The sequence below is a fragment of the Trachypithecus francoisi genome, unplaced genomic scaffold, assembly GCF_009764315.1.
Source record: "Trachypithecus francoisi isolate TF-2019V2 unplaced genomic scaffold, Tfra_2.0 Contig01440, whole genome shotgun sequence".
Taxonomy (NCBI): Eukaryota; Metazoa; Chordata; class Mammalia; order Primates; family Cercopithecidae; genus Trachypithecus; species Trachypithecus francoisi.
In genome coordinates this window covers 16,088,925-16,113,939 of record NW_022681431.1, presented here as the reverse complement: position 1 = coordinate 16,113,939, position 25,015 = coordinate 16,088,925, and the positions used below count along the sequence as shown (strand labels likewise).

General features: G+C 42.0%; 1 protein-coding gene across 5 annotated transcripts in view; it reads left to right on the top strand.

The window, feature by feature from the left end:
• FBXO16 (F-box protein 16) overlaps positions 1 to 25,015 on the top strand; it is a 63,542-nt gene that overhangs the window by 9,692 nt on the left and 28,835 nt on the right. For all 5 annotated transcript variants that reach the window (XM_033229455.1, XM_033229447.1, XM_033229483.1 and 2 more), the window contains exons 3-4: positions 7,190 to 7,225; positions 17,388 to 17,594. In XM_033229455.1, the coding sequence (XP_033085346.1) occupies positions 7,190 to 7,225; positions 17,388 to 17,594 (243 nt within the window). The remainder of the gene's footprint in view (positions 1 to 7,189; positions 7,226 to 17,387; positions 17,595 to 25,015) is intronic.

Sequence of the window (25,015 nt, the reverse complement as noted above, 5' to 3'; positions counted from 1 at the left end):
AATATAAAAATTAGTCGGGCGTGGTGATGCACCCCTGTAGTCCCAGCTACTCAGGAGGCTGAGGCAGAAGAATCACTTGAACCGAGGAGGTGGAGGTTGCAGTGAGTCAAGATTGTGCCACTGCACTCCAGTGCCTGAGCAACAGAGTGAGACTCTGTCTCAGAAAAAAAAGAAAGAAAGAAAGAAAGAAAGAGAGAAAGAAAGAAGGGAAGGAGGGAGGAAGGGAGGGAGGGAGGGAAGGAAGGAAAGGAAGGAAAGGAAAGGAAATTGAATCAGAGTTCAGGTCTACTCCCTGGTACCTCTTTCATTGACTCTTGTCTTCCTGCCTCTTCATCTTTGTGTCCTTAGCCTGGATTTGCCCCTCTGCCCCTCTAAACTCAACAGATGGGCTCATCCCTTGGCAAAGCTGTCATCCAACCTGAACCCTCCTGCTCAGTACTTTGTATTTCTAGTCAAATCAGTTTCTACTGATGAGCAATTTTAGGAAAGGAACAGAAGGGCCAAGGTAGAGATCGGAATAGTGAGAAATAAAATGGAGAGAGACTGAAAAAGGAAAATGATAAAGGAAATGAGGAAAGAGGAAAGAGAATGAAAAAAAAAAAAAAATAGAGGGACCTGTAGAAACAAAAGGAAAGGCAGAGAAAGAGGGAGAGAAAGATTCAGCCTTCATCTAGCCATGAACACCAAACAAATCTATTGAAAAAATTTTGAGAGGCAGGCACAGTGGCTCTCAGCTGTAATCCCAGCACTTTGGGAGGGTGAAGCCAGTGGATCGCTTGAGGCCAAGAGTTTAAGACCAGCCTGTGCAACATAGTGAGACCTCATCTTTATTTAAAAAAAAAAAAAAGTAAAATAAAATATTAGCCTGGCATGGTGGTGCATGCCTATGGTCCCAGCTACTTGGGAGGCTGAGGCAGGAGGATCGCTTGAACCCAGGAGTTGGAGGTTGGGGTGAGCCACGATTGCACCACTGCACTCCAGCCTGAGTGACAGAGAGAGACCCTATCTCTGAAAAAAGAAAGAAAGAAAATCGTTTTTATCCAGCTAAACATAATTTACTCAGCACCTGTTTGCAATGGTTGAAACTCTCCCACAGTTTGTATAATAGCTTATCTGGTTCCCCTACCAAAACTTCAGGGTCTCATTTTGAAATCTGTCTTCCCATAGAATTGTGAAGGTTTTACACACAAGAAAAAGTGACTTGAATTCAAATAGGCGTTCATTGGATTCCTTCATTTTCAGAAATTTTCTTCGAAAAATTATGAATCTTGATCAATTTAGCAGCTGTGGAGAAGAAAAGTGTCTTAGGAGGCAAAAAATTTCCTGACTGCCTCTTGCAGTTCGATTTTTAGAGAAGCTGATTTTGAGATTAGCATGTAGAGTGTTGACTGGAGAGGACTTTCTGGATTAGCACCTGGGAAAGGAAGGAAATAAAAGGAAAAGAAGAGAAAAGGGGCAGATGTGGGATAAAGGAAGAAGTTGGGCTGGAATGCAGTCTCAGTGAGGTCCCCACTGACCGCACAGGACTCCCTGAGGCTGCCGGGATGCTTTAGATTGGTTGTAAAGAAATACCTGAGGCTGGGTAATTTATAAAGAAAAGAGGTTTAACTGGCTCACAGTTCTGCAGGCTGTACAAGAAGCACAATGGCATCTGCTTCTAGGACGGCCTCAAGGAGCTTTCCATCGTGGCAGAGGGCAAAGCAGGACGAGGCATCTTACGTGGCAGGAGCAGGAGGAAGAGTGAGACAGGGGAGGTCCCACACACTTTTAAACAACCAGATCTCATAAGAACTTACTCCCGCTGATGACAGTGCTAGGGAGATGGTGTTAAACCATGAGAAACCACCCCCATGATCCAATCACCTCCCACCAGGCCCCGCTTCCAACATAGGGAATTACAATTTTTTTTTTGAGACAGAATTCACTCTGTTACCCAGGCTGGAGTGCAATGGCGCGATCTAGGCTCACTGCAACCTCTGCCTCCCAGTTCAAGCGATTCTCCTGCCTCAGCCTCCTGAGTAGCAGGGATTGCAGGCGCCCACCACCACACCTGGCTAATTTTCATATTTTTAGTGGAAATGGAGTTTCACCATGGTGGCCAGGCTGATCTCAAACTCCTGACCTCAGTGATCCACTGGCCTTGGCCTCCCAAAGTGCTAGGATTACAGGCGTGAGTCAAGGCGCCCAGCCGGGGATTACAATTTGATACGAGATTTGGTGGGGACAGAGATCCAAACCACATCATTTGTCTCACATTGTGGCAAGGGGGAAGCGGGAAAGAGGGTCTGGTCTTTATACTTCCACACTGACCAGTGGGCGCCAGCTGCCTACCCACCCCCGCCAGGTCTGACCCTGGGCAAGGCAGCTCTCTAAAGCTTGTGACTGTCACCCAGCAGCCTTCCAACAGGTGGGGAAATAAATCCTTCAGTTCTGGAGGGGAACGAGTGCATCACAGCACTCATTGGTTCTTTAATAGATTTTTATCCAATTTAACGATCACTTCTCAAGATAATATGTATTTTATTGTCCTGAACTCCCATTTTATTCCAAAAAAAATCATTTTTTTGTTTAGTTAGGTTATTGTGTGGCGTAAAATTATTTTTAAAAATCTTTGTGTGTATATATAAACATAAGTATGTGTACGAATGCACAGAATCACACACATAGAATTTGTATGTGATTATGCTAAGCTGATGTTTGTTTGTTTGTTTATTTGTTTTTGAGGATCTCACTCTGTCACCCAGGCTGGAGTACAGTGGCACAATCACGGCTCACTGCAGCCTCCACCTCCCAGGCTCAAGTGATTTTCCTGTCTCATCCTCCCAAGTAGCTAGGACCACCAGGCTCACACCACCATGCCCGGCTAATTTTCTTTTTTTTTATTTTTAGTAGAGACAAGGTCTCACTATGTTGCTCATGCTGGTCTCAAACTCCTGAGCTCAAATGAGCCTCTGTTTCAGCCTCCCAAAGCTCTGGGATTACAGGCATCAACCACCATGCCCAGCCATATCAAACTGTTAATACTGGTTTTTCCCGAAGAGTTATATGGGTGTTGGTGGACAGAGGAGGGTCTGTTAGAAGAGAGAGCTTTCATTTTCTTACTTCATACAATGCAGCAGTTTCCAATTTTAAAACAAATTAGAATATAAATATGTATCATATATTATACACACACATATCCGTACATATAAGCAAATAAAGGACGATAACTTCTGGGAATTGAAAACTCTGGTTTCAAATCAGCTGTACCAATTTTACCTTCTCTGGGCTTTATTCTCCTTTGTAAAATGAGTGGATTGGATCAGATGACCTTGAAGGTCTCTTCTGGATCTAACATTCTAACTGTGTGAAAGGAATTAAAAATACATGCCCAAGGAGACAGCCGGCCAAAAGGCATGCAGGCAATCGTTTCAAGGGGCTTCCACACTTCTAAATGAGGGTGTTTGTCACCAATGATCAGTGAAATTTTAAGGTCCTGTTTTTTGGTTTTGTTTTAATTTAGTCTTTCTTCTATTCGGTAGTAAAATGTGAAATATGTAACTATCTTAGACTAAAATAAGAGTCACGGGATTTTAACTTCACAGCAGGCTTTAAGCAGGGAGATTGAATTCTCTAAATTCAAATTTAGATGCCTAAAACAAACCCAGCATCACCAGGATAGGCATATTTAACGGATTAGTAAGTTATTCAAGCATTGTAAATTTTGAGTGAAAGAATGTTTTTAAAATGTGTATTTCTTTGCCAACTAGTGTTTTAATTGAAAGTGATCTTTATCACACACACACATAGAAAGGTAACTATGAAAGGTGATGGATAGGACAGTTTCCTTGACATTTCATTATGTATGTGTATATCAAAGCATCAAGTTGTATACCTTAAATATACACAGTTTTTAAAAAGAAAAGAAAGTGATCCACATTTCTTTTAGAGTATGGTTCACACATGTTGTACAGTACATGTTTAAAAAAAGCGTTCTGAGAAAAAGCACCCAGTTACCATCAACCGATCATTATTTAGGGGCCCCTAAATATCTCACTCCTACATTGTAATGATGTCACACGGTGAAATATGTAACTACAGTGTCAACAGACTAAAATAACAACCGTGGGATTTTGACTTAACAGCAGGCTCTGAGTAAACTGTGATATAAACAGACTGCAGCATCTTACAAGAAAAGAAGATCCATTTTAATATTTCCATTTGGAAGAAATACCTTGTTTTCCAGCTCTTTAAAATGAAGAACCTGATTGCAAATCTTTTTTTTTTTTTTTTTTTGAGACGGAGTCTTGCTCTGCCACCCAGGCTGGAGTGCAGTGGCCGGCTCTCAGCTCACTGCAAGCTCCGCCTCCCGGGTTTACGCCATTCTCCTGTCTCAGCCTCCCGAGTAGCTGGGACTACAGGCGCCCGCCTCGTCGCCCGGCTAGTTTTTTGTATTTTTTAGTAGAGACGGGGTTTCACCGTATTAGCCAGGATGGTCTCGATCTCCTGACCTCGTGATCCGCCCATCTCGGCCTCCCAAAGTGCTGGGATTACAGGCTTGAGCCACCGCGCCCGGCCGATTGCAAATCTTTGAAATAAAGACTTGCTCCAAACCAGGGTGTATAAGACTATAAGTCCAACTGAGAACCTGACGACAAAATTATCTGCCCAAAATGATACGTCTTGTCAAAGGTAGAGTCAGAACCAGATCTGGCGTCTCCTGACTTTCAGTCTACTGTCTTTCCTCTACCCCTTGTGTCCCATCAGTTTCCGCTTGAGTTTACCTTCCAGTAAAGAGCTGGACTTGCATGGACTCTGCTTAGACTTTGTCTCGTGTTTCAGCCTGGGTAGCACTTCCCAATATCCACCCCATTCCTTTTCTACTACCCTCTTGTTGACTGTCTTTTCCCCTTTAAGTCAGTTTCCTTTTGTTTCCAATGGGCCACACCATCACTGGACACCATGCTTCAACTTCCTCTTGAAGCTCTGTTGTGGTCTCAGGACCTAACCTCTACTTCTTCATATAGTCAGACCAAAGCATGGGCAGAAGTTCATCAAGAATGTAAGGCTGGAAGTCAGACCAAGGATCTGGTGAGGAATCAAGTGCAGTGTTGAGCTGAACACATAGTTTGGACCCAGAGATTTTTAAAATATCTGTAAATATAACCTCTTTGGTCCTCTGCTTATCCTTTCTAAAATATAGGAATCGAATAAAAAGATCTTTAGGATTCCTTTTAGCTCTAAAATTCAATGACTTCTGAAACTTTCTTCTTGTTGTTAGTTGGCAAAATGGTTTATTGAGAGCCTTCCGTGGACTCTGTACTTGAGGGTTCTATGGAGCATGTAAGAGAAAGTGGTTGTAATCTACTTGGGAAGGTAAAATTAACAGACACCACTAGAGAGCAAAACAAACACTATAAAGTCTAAGTGAAGCATGAACTATAAATGGAGTAGGAGTTGGGAGGAGAGAAATCCCTGGGCTTCAGAAAAGTGACAACACCTGTTGCATGGGTTGGGCGATGCATGATTGATAGAGAAGAATTCAGACAATATTTGAATCCAGATATTTTGAATCTTCTGTGTTCTACAGATTCTCTTCTACTTCTTTTCATCTAGAAATTCTGAGTTTATCTGTTGCCATTATTTGAGGGTCCTGGTAGCCTAGGTGGCAGTTAGCCACGGGGGAGGGTCTTTTTCTTCTTCTTTTATGTGCAAAAAGCATCTGTCTGTGACAGAAGAGATTCCCTGGCCAAGAGCAAAACTGACATTTCACTAGTCCCGAGGTGGTGGCTGAACCAGTTATTTCAATTCCTATTTTGTATGTCCTTGGCAACCAGCGCTTGAGAGTTAAAAAAGGAAGGAAAGCATGATCTGTGGGAAGCATAAAACCAGCTCCTCAACCTCTTCCATAAAAAGAGAAGAAATAGGTCTGAGCCACCTCTCCAAGAGGGAACATTCTTACAGCACTAGAGAATGTAGTGAGTGCCAAGAGGAGGGAAAAACATCAATCCCGATTTTGAAAGCTGACAGAGGGTGTATGGGATAAAGCAAGTGAGACATTCAAATATGTTCATTACTCTTTCTCTTCCTCTCTTAATAACCCGCTTCTCTGCCACATGTACCCACATTAGTCTTCCTTTCCTCACTCACTGAAATGTACATATGCACTGATGCTCAGAAAAGCACCTCAACACCAGTATATAAAGATACTCACATTGTACTGATACGTCCATAAGGATATTCATTCTCACAATCACATTCATTCAATTCAATAAACATAGATACCTGTAACATGCTCTGTAAGCACTCTACTGGAGCTGTCAAGATGAGTAAGACTTAGTTTCTGTCCTAAATAGTATATTGTAATAAACCTGTACCAACAAATATTCAAGTGGAAGCCCAGAGGTGCACACACACACATTTCTTATCCTACAGATGCGTACGTACTTGTACACCCACTGATATGTGTATACACTGAAATAGAAAAACGGAACTGGTCATTCACCTGTTTCGTAAATTCTCATACTATTAATACTGAAACATTTCAGATGGGGGAGTTTCATGTTCCTGTTTTTTTGTTAGTTTTTTCATCTCCTTTCAAATTCTAAAACTGATTTCCCTTTATAATTCCATTTTTTAAATTTCTTTCCCTTTAAACAACTATTACTTCTTTCTTTTTCTTCTTCTTCTTCTTTTTTTTTTTTGACAGAGTCTGGCGCTGTCACCTAGGTAAGAAGTACAATGACATGATCATAGTTCACTGCAGCCTCAACTCCCCGAGCTCAAGTGATCCTCCCACTTCAGCATCAGCTGGGACTACAGGCACATACCACCACACCTGGCTAATTTTTTGTATTTTTTGTAGAGATGGAGTCTCACCATGTTGCTCAGGCTGCTCTTAAACTCCCTAGCTCAAATGATCTGCCTGCCTTGGCCTCCCAAAGTGCTGGGATTACAGGTGTGAGCCACTGTACCCAGCCTTATTACTTCTTCTTTCATATGAATTATTCCACATGTAGAAACTGAAATAAAGAAAGAGAGAAACCTTGCCCAGGGTAAAAATACATAACCTCAGGAGTAAAATCTGTCTTTTTATATTCAGTTGATACAATGAATGTTTATTCACAGATCCCTTAATGATGTCTTTCTTGTAATGGGTATTTTGAACTATGATATATGAAATTACCATGTTCTTTTTTACTTATTGTAGGTATTTGAAGAAAGAAGAGCCCTGCTTGGCAAATGGGTAAACATTTAAAATATAGTGTATATTTATATTAAAAACGTAATGTTTTTGCATTATGTTATGTTATCTGTTTCATCTTTCAGGCTGCTTTTAAAAAATCAGACTGGGTGGCTTATAAGTAACAGACCTTTTTTACTCAACTTGGATAGAAAGAAAAAAACCCCAGACATTTATTTTTCATGGTTCCAGAGGCTTAGGAAGCTCAAGATCAAGGTGCTGGCAGATTCAGTGTCTGCTGAGGCCTCTCTTCATAGACAGTCACCTCCTCACTGTGTCCTCACGTGGCAGAAGAGGGGGAATGAGTTATCTGTGGTCTCCTTTATAAGGACAATAATCCCCTTCTTGAGGCCCACCCTCATGACCTAATCACTTCACAAAGGCCCCACCTCCTAATCCCATCACACTGGGGGGTTGAGATTTCAACATGAATTTGGGGGTGACATAACTGTAGCATTATCACAGAGCCCAGAGAATTCAGCTTGGATTTAAGGGAGTGCTTCCTCATTGCCTGAGAAGCATGACAGGTGCTTTCTGTAAGTATCAGTTAGGATTTGGTCAGGGAAACAGAAATCGTATCTTATTTTAACAGACATAATTAAATGAAAAGGATTGGTTAAGCAAATATTGGAGAACAGAAGAAAAAAAAAGGGAATGCTGAGGTTCCAGGGAGATAGAACCGTGGGAATTAGCTACCACCAGCTTTCCTGGTACTGGGAGCTCAGAGGGAAGACCTTCAGCACCATAGGGAAGCCAGATTTCTATGGAATAAAGCAGATGACATCACAGCCAGCTGGTTCTGATACAGCTGGCAAAACATAATGGTTCTAGGTGTATGGAAAAAAAAGCTGGACCTTGGGATCAATGGCTACTGTCAGGGTCAAGAGTTAGGTGATCCTGATAGGAACAGCAACCAAGCAGGAGTAAGTTTCTCTTCCCTCAGTTTCCCTCTAGCACCTTCCTCCTCATTGGCAGCATTTATCAGGGAGCCAGCTGTCAAAGGAGAAATACGGTGATAGAGATCCTGCCTTCTTTTCTTTTTTTGAGATGGAGGTTTGCTCTTGTTGCCCAGGCTGGAACGTAATGGCACCATCTCAGATCACTGCAACCTCCTCTGCCTCCCAGGTTCAAGTGATTTTCCTGCCTCAGCCTTCTGAGGAGCTGGGATTACAGACGCCCACCACCACACCTGGCTAGTTTGTTGTATTTTTAGTAGATCTGGAGTTTCACCATGTTGACCAGGCTGGTCTTAAACTCCTGACCTCAGGTGATCCATCACCCTTGACCTCCCAAAGTGCTGGGATTACAGGTGTGAACCATATGCCCAGCCCAAGAGATCCTGCCTTCTATGCTCACAAAGTAGAGCGTAGAAAGGTGGATTTGGGTCAGGTGCAATAGCTCACAGCTGTAATACCAGTACTTTGGGAGGCTGAGGGAGGAGGAGAGCTTAAAGCCAGGAGTTTGAGACTAGCCCAGGCAACATAACAAGACCCCATATCTACAAAAATAATAATTTAAAAAATTAGGCAGGCATAGTGGTGCATTCCTATAGTCCCAGCTACTTGGGATGGGTGAGGCAGGAGGATTGCTTGAGCCCAGGAGTTCAAGGCTGTAGTGAGCTGTTGCACCGGTGCACTCCAGCCTGGGCAACAGAGCAAGACGATGTCTCGAAACAAACAAACCCCAAAATAGAAAGATGAATTTGGATCTGAGGGACAATAACTTAGTAACCAGCACGGTTTACCCATTTGGCTACTCAGCATTCATATATACCCTTCTATAGATCCTGACACTTTCATACAAGAACTGTAACAATGTTATGTTTTTACCTAACAAGATACAACTGTCCTTCATCAAAAATTAGGACTTTCTCATCTGTTCCTCAAAAGGAGGGACACAAAGTCTCAATGGCCATCCCTGGCTGATGATCAAAATATCCATCTCTGGGCATTTTTTTTTTAGATTCTCTATTTTCTTTCTTCAAGAGAATAATCTACAGAGGCAGGGCTGACTTCTATCCTGTTTTCGTTGTACATACCTCAATGCTTACCAGACATTAACAGATATTTTCTAAATCAATAAATAATAGTCTCTTGTTTTTCTCCTTTCCCCAAACAAACTTATTCCTTAAAATCACTAAATCATATGGTAGCCTATGTACCCCTGCAAAAACCCAATGAATGGGGCTTAAGGGAGATATTTCTACTTTTTATTTACATTTCTGTCTCCATTTTAATTTAGATTTTCTTTGTTTGTGTGTTTCATGGACTTCAAGACAGTAACATAAGAAATGCATTTTCGAAAGAAAGAGAGAGAAAGGAAGGAGGGCGGTGGGGAGGAAGGGAGGGAGGGAAGAAGGAGAAATAAAGATACCAGTGTTTTTACTTAGCATTGCTTGGAATTTTCACTGTAGGCATCCAGCACTGTCTTAGTTTTAAAGTCTAATCTAGTATTAGAAGTGAAGTCATTTTTTAAAAAAGAATCTAGACAGTGAGAGATAAAATGTAATATGAATTGTATTCAATGATAGACAGTCTGGAAGTGTTTTCATATTTGGCCATAGAATTTGGCAATTTTTGTTCATTTATTTGCACATGGTTCTGTCTAATGTTCTGTACAACAGCAAATAAAATAATCAAGAGAAACTGAAAAGCTCTTCTACTTTGCTGTTTCATGCTACTACTTAATCCCCTTCCTCTCAAATCTCTGCCCTTCAATCCCTGTTAGAAAAGGCTATTGCCTCCCAAATTGAGAGAGAACACAGCAGGAGAAGTGAAAAGGGAAAGAATCTCAGACTTTCTCTCAGCTTCTGCTCTGTAGCTAGTAGAAATAATAGTAATATAATAATCCATTTTAATAAAGTCGATGACATCACTTTTAACTTGCTGAAAACAACCATAATCAGAGTTAGAATTCAAAAGAGAAACAAGGAAAACTATTTTGCAAATTGCATGACAGAAAAATGATTAATATCCAGGATATATAAAGAGTTCCTACAAGTCAATAAGCAAAATAGTAATATCCCTACAGAATAATGGGCTAATATAAGAATGAGGAATATTTTAAAAATAAATGAACACTAAGCATATAAAATATGCTCAATTTTACCAAAATCAGAGAAATGCAAATGAAAACAATGAAATGCCCAAATTCTCTCTTCCTTGCCTGTATGGCAAAAATTGGAGAATTCGATAATATATATAACTCTTCATTATATATATTATATATATAATATACCCTGTAAGGAAGGATTCACTAGAAAGCAGGAAGATACTTTTAAACTCACTTGGAGGGAAGGTAAAATGGTAAAGACCTTTTAAAGACCATTTGACAGGATCTGTTAAAATTTTAAATGCACGTACCCTTTGAAGCCTCTATATTTATGTATATTAGAGAGATATTCATTCAGAACATGAAAAGGCATGAAAAAGCATGTACCAAGATATTGCTCCTCCTCCTTCTTTTTCTTTCTTCCTACTGGAAAGGTTATCAGTAGTAAATTGAGTAAACAGAAAATGCTGTATTCATTCTACTATGACTGAATGAGAAGACAATATGCCCTGGAGTTCATTACATATCAGGACATGTGTGGCTACATTTTGTTTATTTATTAATTATTATTATTATTATTATTTGAGACAGAGTCTCGCTCTGTCACCCAGGCTGGAGTGCATTGGCTCACTGCAACCTCTGCCTCCCAGGTTCAAGCGATTCTCCTGCCTCAGCCTCCTGAGTAGCTGAGATTACAGGCGTGTGCCACCATGCCCAGCTAATTTTTGTATTTTTAGTAGGGACAGCATTTCACCATGTTGGTCAGGCTGGTGTCGAACTCCTGACCTTGTGATCCACCCACCTTGGCCTCCCAAAGTGCTGGTATTACAGTCGTGAGCCACCACGCCCGGCCATTTTGTTTATTTTTTAAACTGCTACATAGTATTCCCTGGGATGGGTATACTCTAATTTATTTCACTGCCTCCAAGTTGATGGAGATATGTGTGTGTGTGAATGTATAGAAATGCATGACCATCTTCCAGGCATGGTGGTGTGCGCCTCAAGTCCCAGCTAATCCAGAGACTAAAGCAGGAGAATTACCTGAGCCCAGGAGTTTAAAGCTGTAGTGCACAATGATCATGCCTGTGAATAGCCACTGCACTCCAGCCTGGGCAACGTAGCAAGACCTTGTCTCTGAAAACAATTTTTCTTTTTTTCTGAGATGGGTTTTCGCTCTTGTTGCCCAGGCTGGAGTGCAATGGCGCAATCTCGGCTCACCGCAACCTCCACCTTCTGGGTTCAAGCCGTTCTCCTGCCTCAGCCTCCCGAGTAGCTGGGATTACAGGCATGCGCCACCATGCCCAGCTAATTTTGTAATTTTTTTTTCAGTAGAGACGGAGTTTCTCCGTATTGGTCAGGCTGGTCTCAAATTCCTGACCTCAGGTGATCCGCCTGCCTCAGCCTTCCAAAGTGCTGGGATTACAGGCATGAGCCACCATGCCCGGCCTTAAAAATTGTTTTTTTTTAGTTAGAAAAAAAGGAAATGCATGAACATCAAACTTTTGAACAGTGGTTATCTCTGGGGGATGAAGTGAGATTTGATAGGGAGCAGTGTTAAAGAAGCTTTTCATTTTTTATTCTATTGATTCTGTATGTGTCTGCTTGAAACTTTTGTTTTTTTCAAGACCGAGTCTTGCTCTGTAGCTAAAGCTTGAGTGCAGTGGCGTGATCTCGGCTCACTGCAGCCTCTACCTCCTGGGCTCAAGTGATCCTCCCACCTCAGCCTCCCAAGTAGCTGGGACTACAGGCATAGGCCAACATAGCACATCTTTTTTTTTTTTTTCTTTTCTTTTTTTTTTTTTAAAGAAACGATCTCGCTGTGTTGCCCAGCTGGTTTTGGTCTTGAACTCCTGGGCTCAAGCAATCCTTCCGCCTTGGCCTCTCAAGAGCTGGGACTATAGACGTGAGCCACCTCGCCCAGCCCTGTTTGAAACTTTTAAGACAAAAACGTATTTACACTTTATGAAATTAAATTTTTGATAATAGGACTCAGAAACTCAACCAGAAGAGATAATATAACGAATAAGCCAACAAAAACAAGCCTCTCTCTTTATCTCCCTCCCACCCTCTTTTTGCCATTCAGTGTGAGGTGGGTGGAACCTGATCACTCCAGCAACCTTCTCACTTCCTGAAACGGCAGCAAGAATCCTTGTAATAGCTACTCTAAAAATAGGATGTGCACAGTTATATTGAGTCAAGAAAGCCTTAAAAAAGGCATCCTTCAGGAATGAATCATGAAGCAAGGTACCCTACGTGATGCTAGAATAGGAGAATAATGGTCCTGACAGTCCCCCAATCTCATACATGAGGTCCCTGGCTACTCAGTAAGGGGTATTTTTGCTTGAGAGGTGACGCAAGAAATGTGGGGGATAACTGAATTCCTGTACAGTTAACCCTTCCATGGATTATATACTTTTGGGATTATTTCTAGCACCTTCTAAATCCTAAAGGGATTTTCCCCTACTGTTCAGCATTCTTCTGAGTCATCTCCCAACCTTCTTCAGTTGGTAGTTCAAGGAATGTAAATTAGTTTTCTATTAGCCTAAACAAACATAATTAGAAAGGAAAATCCCTTGAGGCAAAGAACACCTATCAAAGCCAAACAAATTACCTCTGACCATTGTAATCGGGGAAATAAATGAGGAACCAAAGTAATTATCTTTTTCATCGCTAGAGAAAGTATTTTAATGTTTTCTTTTATAGATTTCTTCAGTATTTTATAATCCTAATGTTCTTTTATATTTGTGTTAAATCACTCATTCTGCAACGTGAGCCCATTCTCTTTTGAGGGCAGCAGGAAAGTGGATGAGCTAACCTCATTTATTCTAAATGCACTTTCCATCCTTGTCAATGTACAAACATGGTAATTTTATGCACATTTCTTTTTATAGTTACTTAACCCACATACATATTATTTTTAACATCACTGTGACATTTTCTAATAGTAGCTGCCATGTCTACAATGAGTCATGTACTCTATTAGGAATTTTATACATATATTATTGTATTTAATCCTCTCAACCACCCTACAGGGTAGATGTAATTATCTCTAATGTATAAATGAGGAAATCGAGGCTGACATATTTTTGATGAGTAAAAGAACTAATAGAATATTGGGAGTGAGACAGCAAATTGTCTTATTCTGAAGCCCACCATCAACCCATAATGCCCTGCTTTCCCCTATCGTGTTGTTATGTTATGGTTTGTTTAGCTGATCCCCTACTACCAGGCATTTTGAGTTATCTTTGATTTTGTGGCAGCCATAATATCTCATGAAAATTTTTTGTGACCATAATCATCCTGGGTCTCAACGTAGCTCAGCCTCGCCAGACTCACATAGCACTGCCCAAATGTCATTTTAGAATGAATTCCAGGCCTGATGTGGTGGCATATCCCGCCACTCAGGAGGCTGAGGTGGGAGGATCCCTCGAGTCCAGGAGGTTGAGGCTGTAGTGAGCTAGGATTGCACCACTGTACTCCAACCTGGGCGACAGAGTGAGACCCTGTCTCTAAAAAAACAGAATGAAATAAAAAATATAAAATGAATTCCAATCTTCATTTTGTCTCTTTCAAAGAAAACAGGAAATCCGGCCGGGCGCGGTGGCTCAAGCCTGTAATCCCAGCACTTTGGGAGGCCGAGACGGGCGGATCACGAGGTCAGGAGATCGAGACCATCCTGGCTAACACGGTGAAACCCCGTCTCTACTAAAAATACAAAAACTAGCCGGGTGAGGTGGCGGGCGCCTGTAGTCCCAGCTACTCGGGAGGCTGAGGCAGGAGAATGGCATGAACCCGGGAGGCGGAGTTTGCAGTGAGCTGAGATCCGGCCACTGCACTCCAGTCCGGGCGACAGAGCGAGACTCCGCCTCAAAAAAAAAAAAAAAAAAGAAAACAGGAAATCCAGTTCAAAACTCATAGCCATACTCCTGCAATCTTCCTTCACTCCTGAGCTCTCCCACACTAGCTCCTGTAGAGGTGACCATCACCTCTGTGACTCCCCTCAAGCCAGTTTTCCAACTGTTCTCCCTCTCTCTCTTCTCACCTTCTTTTTGGCTCTTTATTTCATAGATAATTCAGCTTCTGGGGCCAGTTCCTCTGGCCTTAGCCATTCTGGCCTGGTTTCTCTCTACTCATTCTCCTGAGAACCCATCCGAAAGAGCTGGGGAAAAAAGTCTCCTGTTTTGTTGTTTTGTTTTGTTTTGTTTTTTGAGATGGAGTCTTGCCCAGACTGGAGTGCAGTAGCTGGGATTACAGGCACCCACCACCATGCCTGGCTAATTTTTTTTTTTTTTAAAGTAGAGATGGGGTTTCACCGTGTTAGCCAGGATGGTCTCGATCTCCTGACTTCGTGATCTACCTGCCTCGACCTCCTGAAGTGCTGGGATTACAGGCGTGAGCCACTGCGCCCAGCCAGAAGTCTCCTTTTATGGGAGTTGGAGATATGGCTTGTATAGAAACGGGGCTAGAAGTCAGGGAACACTCACATATGAGTCAGTTTTATTCCTGTGGTCTTCGCAGTTAAAGTTTCTGTTTTTTCATTTTAGGATCTCCCTCCTCCCCACTGCAGTGATAATCTCCAAAATGAGATTTGTGGGTCATTGAATAAATCTATAATAGTGAATAGTTTTAATTAGGAAGTATTTCTACTGTTATTCTACTGTTAATTTTTTTTTTTTTTTTTTTTTTTTTTTTTTTTTGAGACGGAGTTTTTGCTCTTGTTGCCCAGGCTGGAGTGTGATGGCACGATCTCGGCTCACTGCAACCTCCGCCTCCTGGGTTCAAGCAGTTCTCCTGCCTCAGACTCCTGAATAGCCGGGATTACAGGCATGTACCACCATGCCCAGCTAATTTTCTGTTTTCAGTAGAGATGGGGTTTCTCCATGTTGGTCAGGCTGGTCTCGAACTCCTGACCTCACATGATCCACCAGCCTCGGCCTCCCAAAGTGCTGGGATTACAGGCATGAGCCACCAAGCCTCTACTGTTAAAATTTATGGAAGGCCATTTTTTGGACTGAGCTCCTATACTAGGCCCCAACAGACCAAACTAACCCGGAATGGAGGCACTCTCACGTAATCAAACTGAACTTTGAAAAGGGCCAGTTTAAATTAAAAATGAAAAACAGGACCAAACAAACAAACAAACAAACCCAAAACAGGAGATTCACAGCCACCAATCTGGAGGGTCCCAGTTTATCTGAACTGGCATAAGAAAGTCCCCTCTGTGTTAATCTTATGAGGAAAATAACTCTGAAATAATCAATCCACTTTTTGTTCCTTATTTCTCCTTTTTAAAAATTTATTAGTATTATTATTCTGTAACAGGGTCTCTCTCTGTTGCCCAGGCCAGAGTGCAATGGCATGACCATAGCTCACTGCAGACTCCGCCACCTGGGCTCAAGCAATTCTCCCACCTCAACCTCCCGAGTTTCTGGGACCACAGTTGTACACCACCATACCCAACTAACTTTTTATTCTTTTGTACAGATGGGGTGTTGCTCAGGCTGGTTTCAAATTCCTGGGCTCAAGAGATTCTCCTACCTCTGCCTCCCAAAGTGCTGAGATTACAGACATGAGCCACCGCACTGGGCCTATTTCTGCTTTCTTCAACGCTTTTCCGACCCTGAAGCCAACCAGCCTCCTCTGCTCAACTCTGAGGGCCTGTTATCTGTTCTTTTGATGGGATGCTGCCTGATTCATGAATCGCTAATAAAAGCCAATTAGATTTTTAAACGTAATTTGTTGACATTTTGTTTTTTAACACTACTAATTAAAAAAAAAAAATCAAGTTGACCCTTGAGAAGCCAAAAAGAAAAAAAAAAAATGAAGTTAAATTTAAAATATATTGTATAACTATAATGAAGTTAACTTGTTGTAAGGCTTGCAAAAAATAAATTTTTCCTTTACATGCCTTTTTAGGTAGTCAGTGTATTTTATGATTACGACTAAAAGACTATAAACAGATTATAAAATTCTGTTTATAGTCAGGTGTGGTGGCTCACGCCTGTAGTCTCAGCACTTTGGGAGTCCAAGGTGGTTGGATCACGAGGTCAGAAGTTTGAGACCAACCTGACCAACATGGTGAAACCTTGTCTCTACTAAAAATACTAAAGTTAGCCAGGTGCCGTGGTGTGTGCCTGTAATCCCAGCTACTCAGGAGGCTGAGGCCAGAGAATCGCTTGAACCCACAAAGTGGAGGTTGCAGTGAGCCGAGATTGCACCACTGTACTCCAGTCTGGGCGACACAGCAAGACTCCATCTCAAAAAAAAAAAAAAATCTGTTTATAACTGTATCTGAAATGCAATAATATGCAAAAATACAGCCAGCTGAAACTTCCCTATTTTCTCTTCCCCAATGGGCCAGGGAAGAAAGGAGATTTAGACTTCCAGTGAAGTGGCTCACTGAGCTGATAGGTGTTCTTTCCTTCCTCTCTTTTGGTTTTGGGCAGTCCCAAGGTGCTCATCCTTGGTCATTCCCTGATCTTGGGTGTTGTTCAGGGCAATCTCTGAGGAAAATTGTGAGGTAGCCAATTGTTGGATGTACCCTGGCTTCCTTTGGCATTCACTTCCTCTCTTCAAGTCCTCCTTTATCAACACATCCTCTCCGATCATATCAGTCATTTACATACTAGTGAGAATTGACCCCAATATACTTTCCTTCTCAGGGATATTTGCTTGTAATACTTTATCTCCAATTGTGAATACAAGGGTTTTTTCTGGTCCTGCCGTTTTAAGCCCTGATGGGATAATGCAGAAACTATTTGCAGGGAGGAGCTGCGCAGTTATTTTCCCTTAAAATTGTCTTTTATAAGCAGATATATTCTCAGTTTGTGAATATGGGCAGCTCCCAATTTATTGTTCATATGTAACTGCAAGTTTTGAGGTCACATGCACTTCTGTGTACACACTTAGGTCATGCACATGCTCCCATATAAATGTGAGAGAAGACAGGTGGCAAAGCATGGAATTTGCTGATTGGGGAAATAAATACTTGATTTGCACTAGAAATAAATTACTAAACTCCCTTTCTGTGCCATTGTCATCTCTTACTTGTAATGAATCTGCTATCAGACCAAACCTGGAGCTTTATACATTTTGCTTTCTTTTGTTTTTCCAGTTTGACAAATGGACAGACTCTCAAAGAAGAAGAATCCTCACAGGCCTGTTGGAGCGCTGCTCGCTGTCCCAGCAAAAGTTCTGCTGTCGAAAGCTTCAAGAGAAAATTCCAGCAGAAGCCCTGGACTTTACAACCAAGCTTCCAAGGGTGTTATCTTTATACATCTTTTCTTTCCTGGACCCCCGGAGCCTTTGTCGTTGTGCACAGGTAAAGGCAAGGAAGGGGTATGTGGTGTTTTCTGAGGACAGTCTTAGGAAACTTGAAACTAGAAGTAGTTAAGGGGAAACACACACATACACACACACATATACACACATACAAACACAGATATATACACAAACACACTCATATACACACAAATGTACACACACATACACACACATACAAACATATACACATACACACAATTACACACAAATGCACACATACAAACACAAACACACACACACAAACACAAATATACATACACAAACACACATACATATACACACACACACACACAAACATACACACATATACACACAAATACATATGCACACAAACACAAACACGTGTACACACATACACATACACAGACACACAGATAAACACAAACATGCATACATACACAAACATATACACACAAACACACATACATATACACACACACACACAAAACTAAGAAAGAGATGGGAAGATCAGTATGTTCGTACATTTGTATTAACCTTCACCATCTTTGTGTCCAACTCTGTTTAGAACTCAAATGGGGAAAAAAGTATAAGCCACATTAGTATACAACAAAGAAGTATTAGCTAGTTGGGGAATTACATATACATGTAAGAAATGGTTCGTCAGCAGGATGGTCTTATACTGTACGGCATTCAGTTGCAATAAAGTCCTCAATTGCACAGTGCAGGTCATTCATAAATAAAAAAGCTCAAAATAAGGACCTAATGAGATATGTACAAAAGAAAATGAGACTGAAAGAGATCCAAGTGGGCAGGTGTGCTCATAACAGGCCTTGGAAAAGGAGGTAATTGTTATTATTTTTTTCCTTTACAAGTAATTCCGTCCTGTATTAAAGTGAAGTTAAATTATTTTAGATATAAAACTGGTAGTCATTTTGTTGAGTCTTTTCATAGAGTCTGGAAAGACTGGAAATTACCCACCAGTGTGCATTCATATATGTGTGACTTGTTAACTTGAGTTTTTTTTTTTTTTGAGACGGAGTCTCGCTCTGTCACCCAGGCTGGAGTGCTGTGGCCGGATCTCAGCTCACTGCAAGCTCCGCCTCCCGGGTTCACGCCATTCTCCTGCCTCAGCCTCCCGAGTAGCTGGGACTACAGGCGCCGCCACCTCGCCCGGATAGTTTTTTGTAGTTTTTAGTAGAGACGGGGTTTCACCGTGTTAGCCAGGATGGTCTCGATCTCCTGACCTCGTGATCCGCCCGTCTCGGCCTCCCAAAGTGCTGGGATTACAGGCTTGAGCCACCGCGCCCGGCCAACTTGAGTTTTTAAAATTAAGAAAATGAATGCAGGAGGAAAGATGGATCCAGGTGTGGTGGCTCACACCTGTAATCCCAGCACTTTGGGAGGCCAAGGTGGGAGGATTGTCTGAGCCTAGGAGATCAAGACTAACCTGGGCAACATAAGGAGACCTCATCTTTACAAAACATTTTAAAATTAGGTGGGTGTGGTGACGTGTGCCTGTGGTCCCAGCTACTCGGGAGGCTGAAATGGGAGGATTACTTGAACCCAGAAGATAGAGGCTTCAGTGAGCTGTGACTGTGCCACTACACTACAGCCTGGGCAACATAGTGAGACTCTGTCTCAAAAAAAATATTATTCAATAAATGTTATAGGGACAATTGAGCAACTCTCTGGAAAAAAAAAAAAAAACTTGAGTAGGATAAAAGACAGATGAAACCAAAGGAAACCATTAAAGTCTTCAAAGAAAACAGGAAAGGATGTCAGTATTCCATCATACCCAGAAGTCTTAAAAGAAAATACACAATTTTAAATCTTGCTTTCTTCATTTTTTGTATCATGAGCAAGAATGAAGAAAGCAGATTTTTAAACTGTGACTATAAAAATTAAAATATTCGGGAGGCTGAGGCGAGAGAATGGCGTAAACCCGGGAGGCGGAGCTTGCAGTGAGCTGAGATCCGGCCACTGCACTCCAGCCTGGGCGACAGAGCGAGACTCCGTCTCAAAAAAAAAAAAAATAAATAAAAAATAAAAAATAAAAAATAAAAAATAAAAATAAAAAATAAAAAAAAATAAAAAAAAATATTCTTCATGGAACAGAACACCATAAATAAATCCAAACAGTAGGCAGGGGAAAAAAATCGATTGCATGCAAGGGCTAATTTCTTTATTTTTTTTTTTAAAGAGCTCTTATAAATCTATATTAAGAAAAAAAAAAAAAGACCAACAACCCAGGAGAAAAATGAGCAAAGGAAATGAACAAGTAATCTACAGAAAAAGGAATGCAGATGTCTCTAAAATATATGATGCTTAGCCTCATTCTGGCATGCCATCTTTCATGACTCAGATTGAGATTTGTTTTAAATGATAATATTCTATATTGGTGAGGATGTGGGAAAGCAAGAACTTTCATATATTGCTGGTAGATAAATTGATGTAACCACCATGGAGAACCATTGGGCAGTGTTAACATTTCAAATAAAAATTCCCTTTGCCCCAGCAGTTCCACTTCTTGGAATTTGTCTGATGGGTATCCTGCAACATGGTAAAAGCCACACTTGTATAAGAATATTGCACGATTGTCTGTCCTAGCAATAGGTTGGAAACAATGAAAATATCTACCAGGAGGGACTGGGTAAATAAACTGCATCTGTCTCCAAGATATGTCATTGGTAAACACACACACACACACACACAGGTGTAGAACTGTCCTACCACATTTTGAAAAGAATACAGACTATATACAGCCAGGCACAGTGGCTTGCCTGTAATCCCAGCACTTCGGGAGACCAAGGCTGGCGAATGCTTGAGGCCAAGAGTTTGAGACTGGCCTGGGCATTATGACGAGACCCCCATCTCTACAAAAAATACAAAAATTAGCCAGGTGTGGTGGCCCATGACCATAGTCCCAACTACTTGGGAGGCTGAGGTGGGAGGATTGCTGGAGCCCAGGTGTTTAAAGTTGCAGTGAGCCAAGATTGCAGCACCGTACTCTAGAGCCTGGGCAACATAGCAAGACCCTGTCTCTACAAAAGTTAAGAATTAGCCAGGTCAGGCTGGGCATGGCAGCTCATGCCTGTAATCCCAGCACTTTGGGAGGCCGAGGCGGATCACGAGATCAGGAGATCAAGACCATTCTGGCTAACACAGTGAAACCCCATCTCTACTAAAAATACAAAAAATTAGCCAGGCGTGGTGGCAGGCACCTGTAGTCCCAGCTACTCGGGAGGCTGAGGCAGGAGAATGGTGTGAACCCGGGAGGTGGAGCTTGCAGTGAGCCGAGATTGCACCACTGCACTCCAGCCTGGGCGACAGAGTGAGACTCCATCTCAAAAAAAAAAAAAAAAAAAAAACTTAGCCAGGTCAGCTAGGTGCAGAGGTGACTCACACCTGTAATCCTAGCACTTTAGGAGGCCAAGGTGGGCAGATCACTTGAGGTCAGGAGTTTGAGACCAGCCTGGCCAATATGGTGAAAACTCATCTCTATTATAAATGCAAAAAGTAGCCCTGTATGGTGGTGCACACCTGTACCTGCACCCAGCTACTTGGGGGGCATGAGGCAGGAGGGTTGCTTGAATCTGGGAGGAGGAGGCTGCAGTGAGCTGAGATCATGCCACTGCACTCTAGCCTGGGTCACAAAGTGAGATCCTGTCTCAAAAAAAAAAAAAAAAGACAGAAAGAAAAAAAATTAGCCAAGTATGGTGGCATGTGCCTAGAGTTCCAGCTACTTGAGAGACTAAGTAAGGCAGGAGGATTGCTTGAGCCTGGGGGTTGAAGGCTGCAGTAAGCTATGATCATGCCTCTGCACTCCAGCCTGAGCAACAGGGTGAGACCCTGCCTCAAATATATATATATATGTTTGTTACTATATGCCTAGAATATTCAAGAATTATTTACCAGAAACTGGTAACAGTGGTCTCATCCAAGGAGAAGAATGGGTGACTGGGGGATAGTGATGGGAGAGGGACTTCCTTTGTTTCTTTGAATTTGGTATTAATATGCATATACCTATTCCAAAAATGATTTTTTTTGAGATGAAGTCTTGTTCTGTTGCTCAGGCTGGAGTGCAGTAGCACAATCTCAGCTCACTGCAACCTCTGCCTCCCGGGTTCAAGCGATTCTCCTGCCTCAGCCTCTGGAGTAGCTGTGATTACAGCATGCACTACCATGTCTGGCTAATTTTTGTATTTTTAGTAGAGACAGGGTTTCACCATGTTGGCTAGGCTGGTCTCAAACTCCTGACTTCAAGTGATCCACTCACTTTGGCCTCCAGGGGTGCTGGGATTACAGGCGTGAGGCATCACACCTGGCCTGAAATGACTTTTTAAAAGAGCATAGCAATCTGGATGCCCAGTAATAAGAGGGTATCATACAGCCATATGTGATGCATTATTATTATTATTATTATTATTATTATTTTGAGACAGGGTCTCGCTCTCGTCTCCCAGACTGGAGTGCAATGACTCGATCTCGGCTCACTGCAACCTCCGCCCCCCTCAGGTTCAAGCGATTCTCCTGCCCCAGCCTCCCAAGTAGCTGGGATTACAGGCGTGTGTCACCACACCCAGCTAATTTTTGTATTTTTAGGAAAGACAGGGTTTCGCCATGTTGGCCAGGCAGGTCTGGAACTCCTGACCTCAGGTGATCCATCCGCCTCAGCCTCTCAAAGTGCTGGGATTACAAGCTTGAGCCACTGCACCTGGCCTATGATGCATTATTATGCAACCATTAGTAAACATGTTTTAGAAGAACAGAGATGCTATAATATTTAAAATGAAAAAATATTTTAAGTTGTATATAGGGTTTCCTGATTTTCTTTTGTATATACTTCAAATAAAGACTGAAAGGAAAAGAACTGTACCCAGGTTGTCAATAATGGTCATCTCTGATTAATGGGGTCATGGGTTAAACTTCTCAGAATTTTTCATTTTCCACAAGGATAATATTATTAGAAGGAAATGTTATTTGAAATAGCTAATTCTATCATCTGTATGCACTATAAGTCATAATTTCTTCTCACTACTGATGGTGGGGAAGACATAGACCATCATTCTTCAGCTCGATTTAAAGTAAACCATATAAAGTCATTGCTGTTTTAAAAAGATGGAAGGTTGTGGAGGAACTGTGTCTTGTAGATTTGAAAGCTCTTACTTACCTTTCAATTCTCTTCATTCCTCTCTACCTTTAAACAAACAAAATAACACAAAAAACAAAAACTATATTTGCCTTGGGAAGAAAAACAACTTAAGTACTCAGGTCAAAACATGATCTAAAGAAGAGGAGAAACCCTTAGACAGGTGTGGTGCACGCCTGTAGTCCCAGCTACTCGGGAGGCTGAGGCAGGAGAATGGCTTGATCCTGGGAGGCGGAAGTTGCAGTGAGCCAAGATCGTGCCACTGCACTCCAGCCTGGGCAACAAGAGCAAAACTGTCTCAAAAAAAAAAAAAAAAAAAAAAAAGAGGAAGAAGGAGAAAAGGAATGAAAATTGAGACTTTTCTTTTCTCCCCCTTCCCTTTCCCAAAAACTCTATCTCTCCATTGAATTCTGAGTGAATTTACCATATGGAAATGAGGTTGGTGTTATTTCATTTCTGGGTCAAACAAACTAAATGTGATTTCTGTTGCTGCCTGTAGGGCTCTATCAAATCCCCTTAACTTTTTCCTCCTTCCCTAACTTTTCCTGAATTTATTATTTCTTCTAATTGTGTCCTACTCTTTCCTCAACGTCTCATCTTCTGCACATAAAACAATACTAAACATAGGAGGAACTCAATAAATGGTGAGTGGAAGTGGGGAGGCAGAGAGGGATAGAAAAATGGGTGTATGCCGGGCACGGTGGCTCAAGCCTGTAATCCCAGCACTTTGGGAGGCCGAGACGGGCGGATCACGAGGTCAGGAGATCGAGACCCTCCTGGCTAACACGGTGAAACCCCGTCTCTACTTAAAAAAATACAAAAATCTAGCCGGGCGAGGTGGCGGGCGCCTGTAGTCCCAGCTACTCCGGAGGCTGAGGCAGGAGAATGGCGTAAACCCGGGAGGCGGAGCTTGCAGTGAGCTGAGATCCGGCCACTGCACTCCAGCTCGGGCTACAGAGCGAGACTCCGTCTCAAAAAAAAAAAAAAGAAAAATGGGTGTATGGACAGCAAGGCCATTACAGAGTGTTCCCTTTTGGGGGTGAAGGGGCACTCAAAAATTATTAATTATTTAATTAATCTTGAAAAGGAGGCCAGTTTTCTAAGGGTAAAATTTGGGCTTGAAGGTTATATGTCATCTTTGCAACTCTTACAAAGACACTGAATCCCTCGTTTCAGCTTTATGTGTGAACTTGATCCTAGTTTCTGGCAAGACTTATTCAAACCCTTGGGTAAATTATTATAAATATTGCTACACTAGGCCGGGCGTGGTGGCTCAAGCCTGTAATCCCAGCACTTTGGGAGGCCGAGACGGGCGGATCACGAGGTCAGGAGTTCGAGACCATCCTGGCTAACATGGTGAAACCCCATCTCTACTAAAAAAATACAAAAAAAGCTAGCCGGGCGAGGTGGCGGGCGCCTGTAGTCCCAGCTACTCGGGAGGCTGAGGCAGGAGAATGGCGTAAACCCGGGAGGCGGAGCTTGCAGTGAGCTGAGATCCGGCCACTGCACTCCAGCCTGGGCGACAGAGCGAGACTCCGTCTCAAAAAAAAAAAAAAAAAAAAATTGCTACACATAGTAGGGCCGTCTCCGCCATTTGCTGGATGGGTAGGATTAGCCATAATGCTCTGGAACTGGTATGTACAGAATAAATGCTTTATGCTTTGTGGAATCCTAAAGGCTCTATACATCACATGGTATCAGTGATTATATTCCATTATAAAATTTATATTTAGTGAAACTGAAAGAATGGAGGTGATATGGTTTGGCTATGTCCCCACCCAAGTCTCATCTTGAATTGTAGCTCCCATAATTCCCACGTGTTGTGGGAGGAACCCAGGGGGAGAAAATTGAATCATGGGGGTGGTTCCCCCATACTGTTCTCATGGTAGTGAGTCACTCTTATGAGATCTGATGGTTTTATAAAGGTTTTCCCCTTTTGCTTGGCTTTCATTCCCTCTTGCCTGCTGCCATGTAAGACATGACTTTTGCCTTCCACCATGATTGTGAGGCCTCCCCAGCCACATGGAACTATGAGTCCATTAAACCTCTTTCTCTTTATAGATTACCCAGGCTTGGGTATGTCTTTATCAGCAATGTGAAAACGGACTAATGTAGGAGGGAAAAGGAAACATACCATGAAAATAATAAATAAAGTGCAGACCCAAGTTTATATAATCCTTATACAACTTTTATATGACCTTTAGAAACCTCTGGAAAATTCTAAAGTCTATCTGAGCCCCAATTTCCTCATTGGCAATATGAGAGTAATAATTGTACTTACCTCCCTAGGTTGCTATGAAGGTAATTAA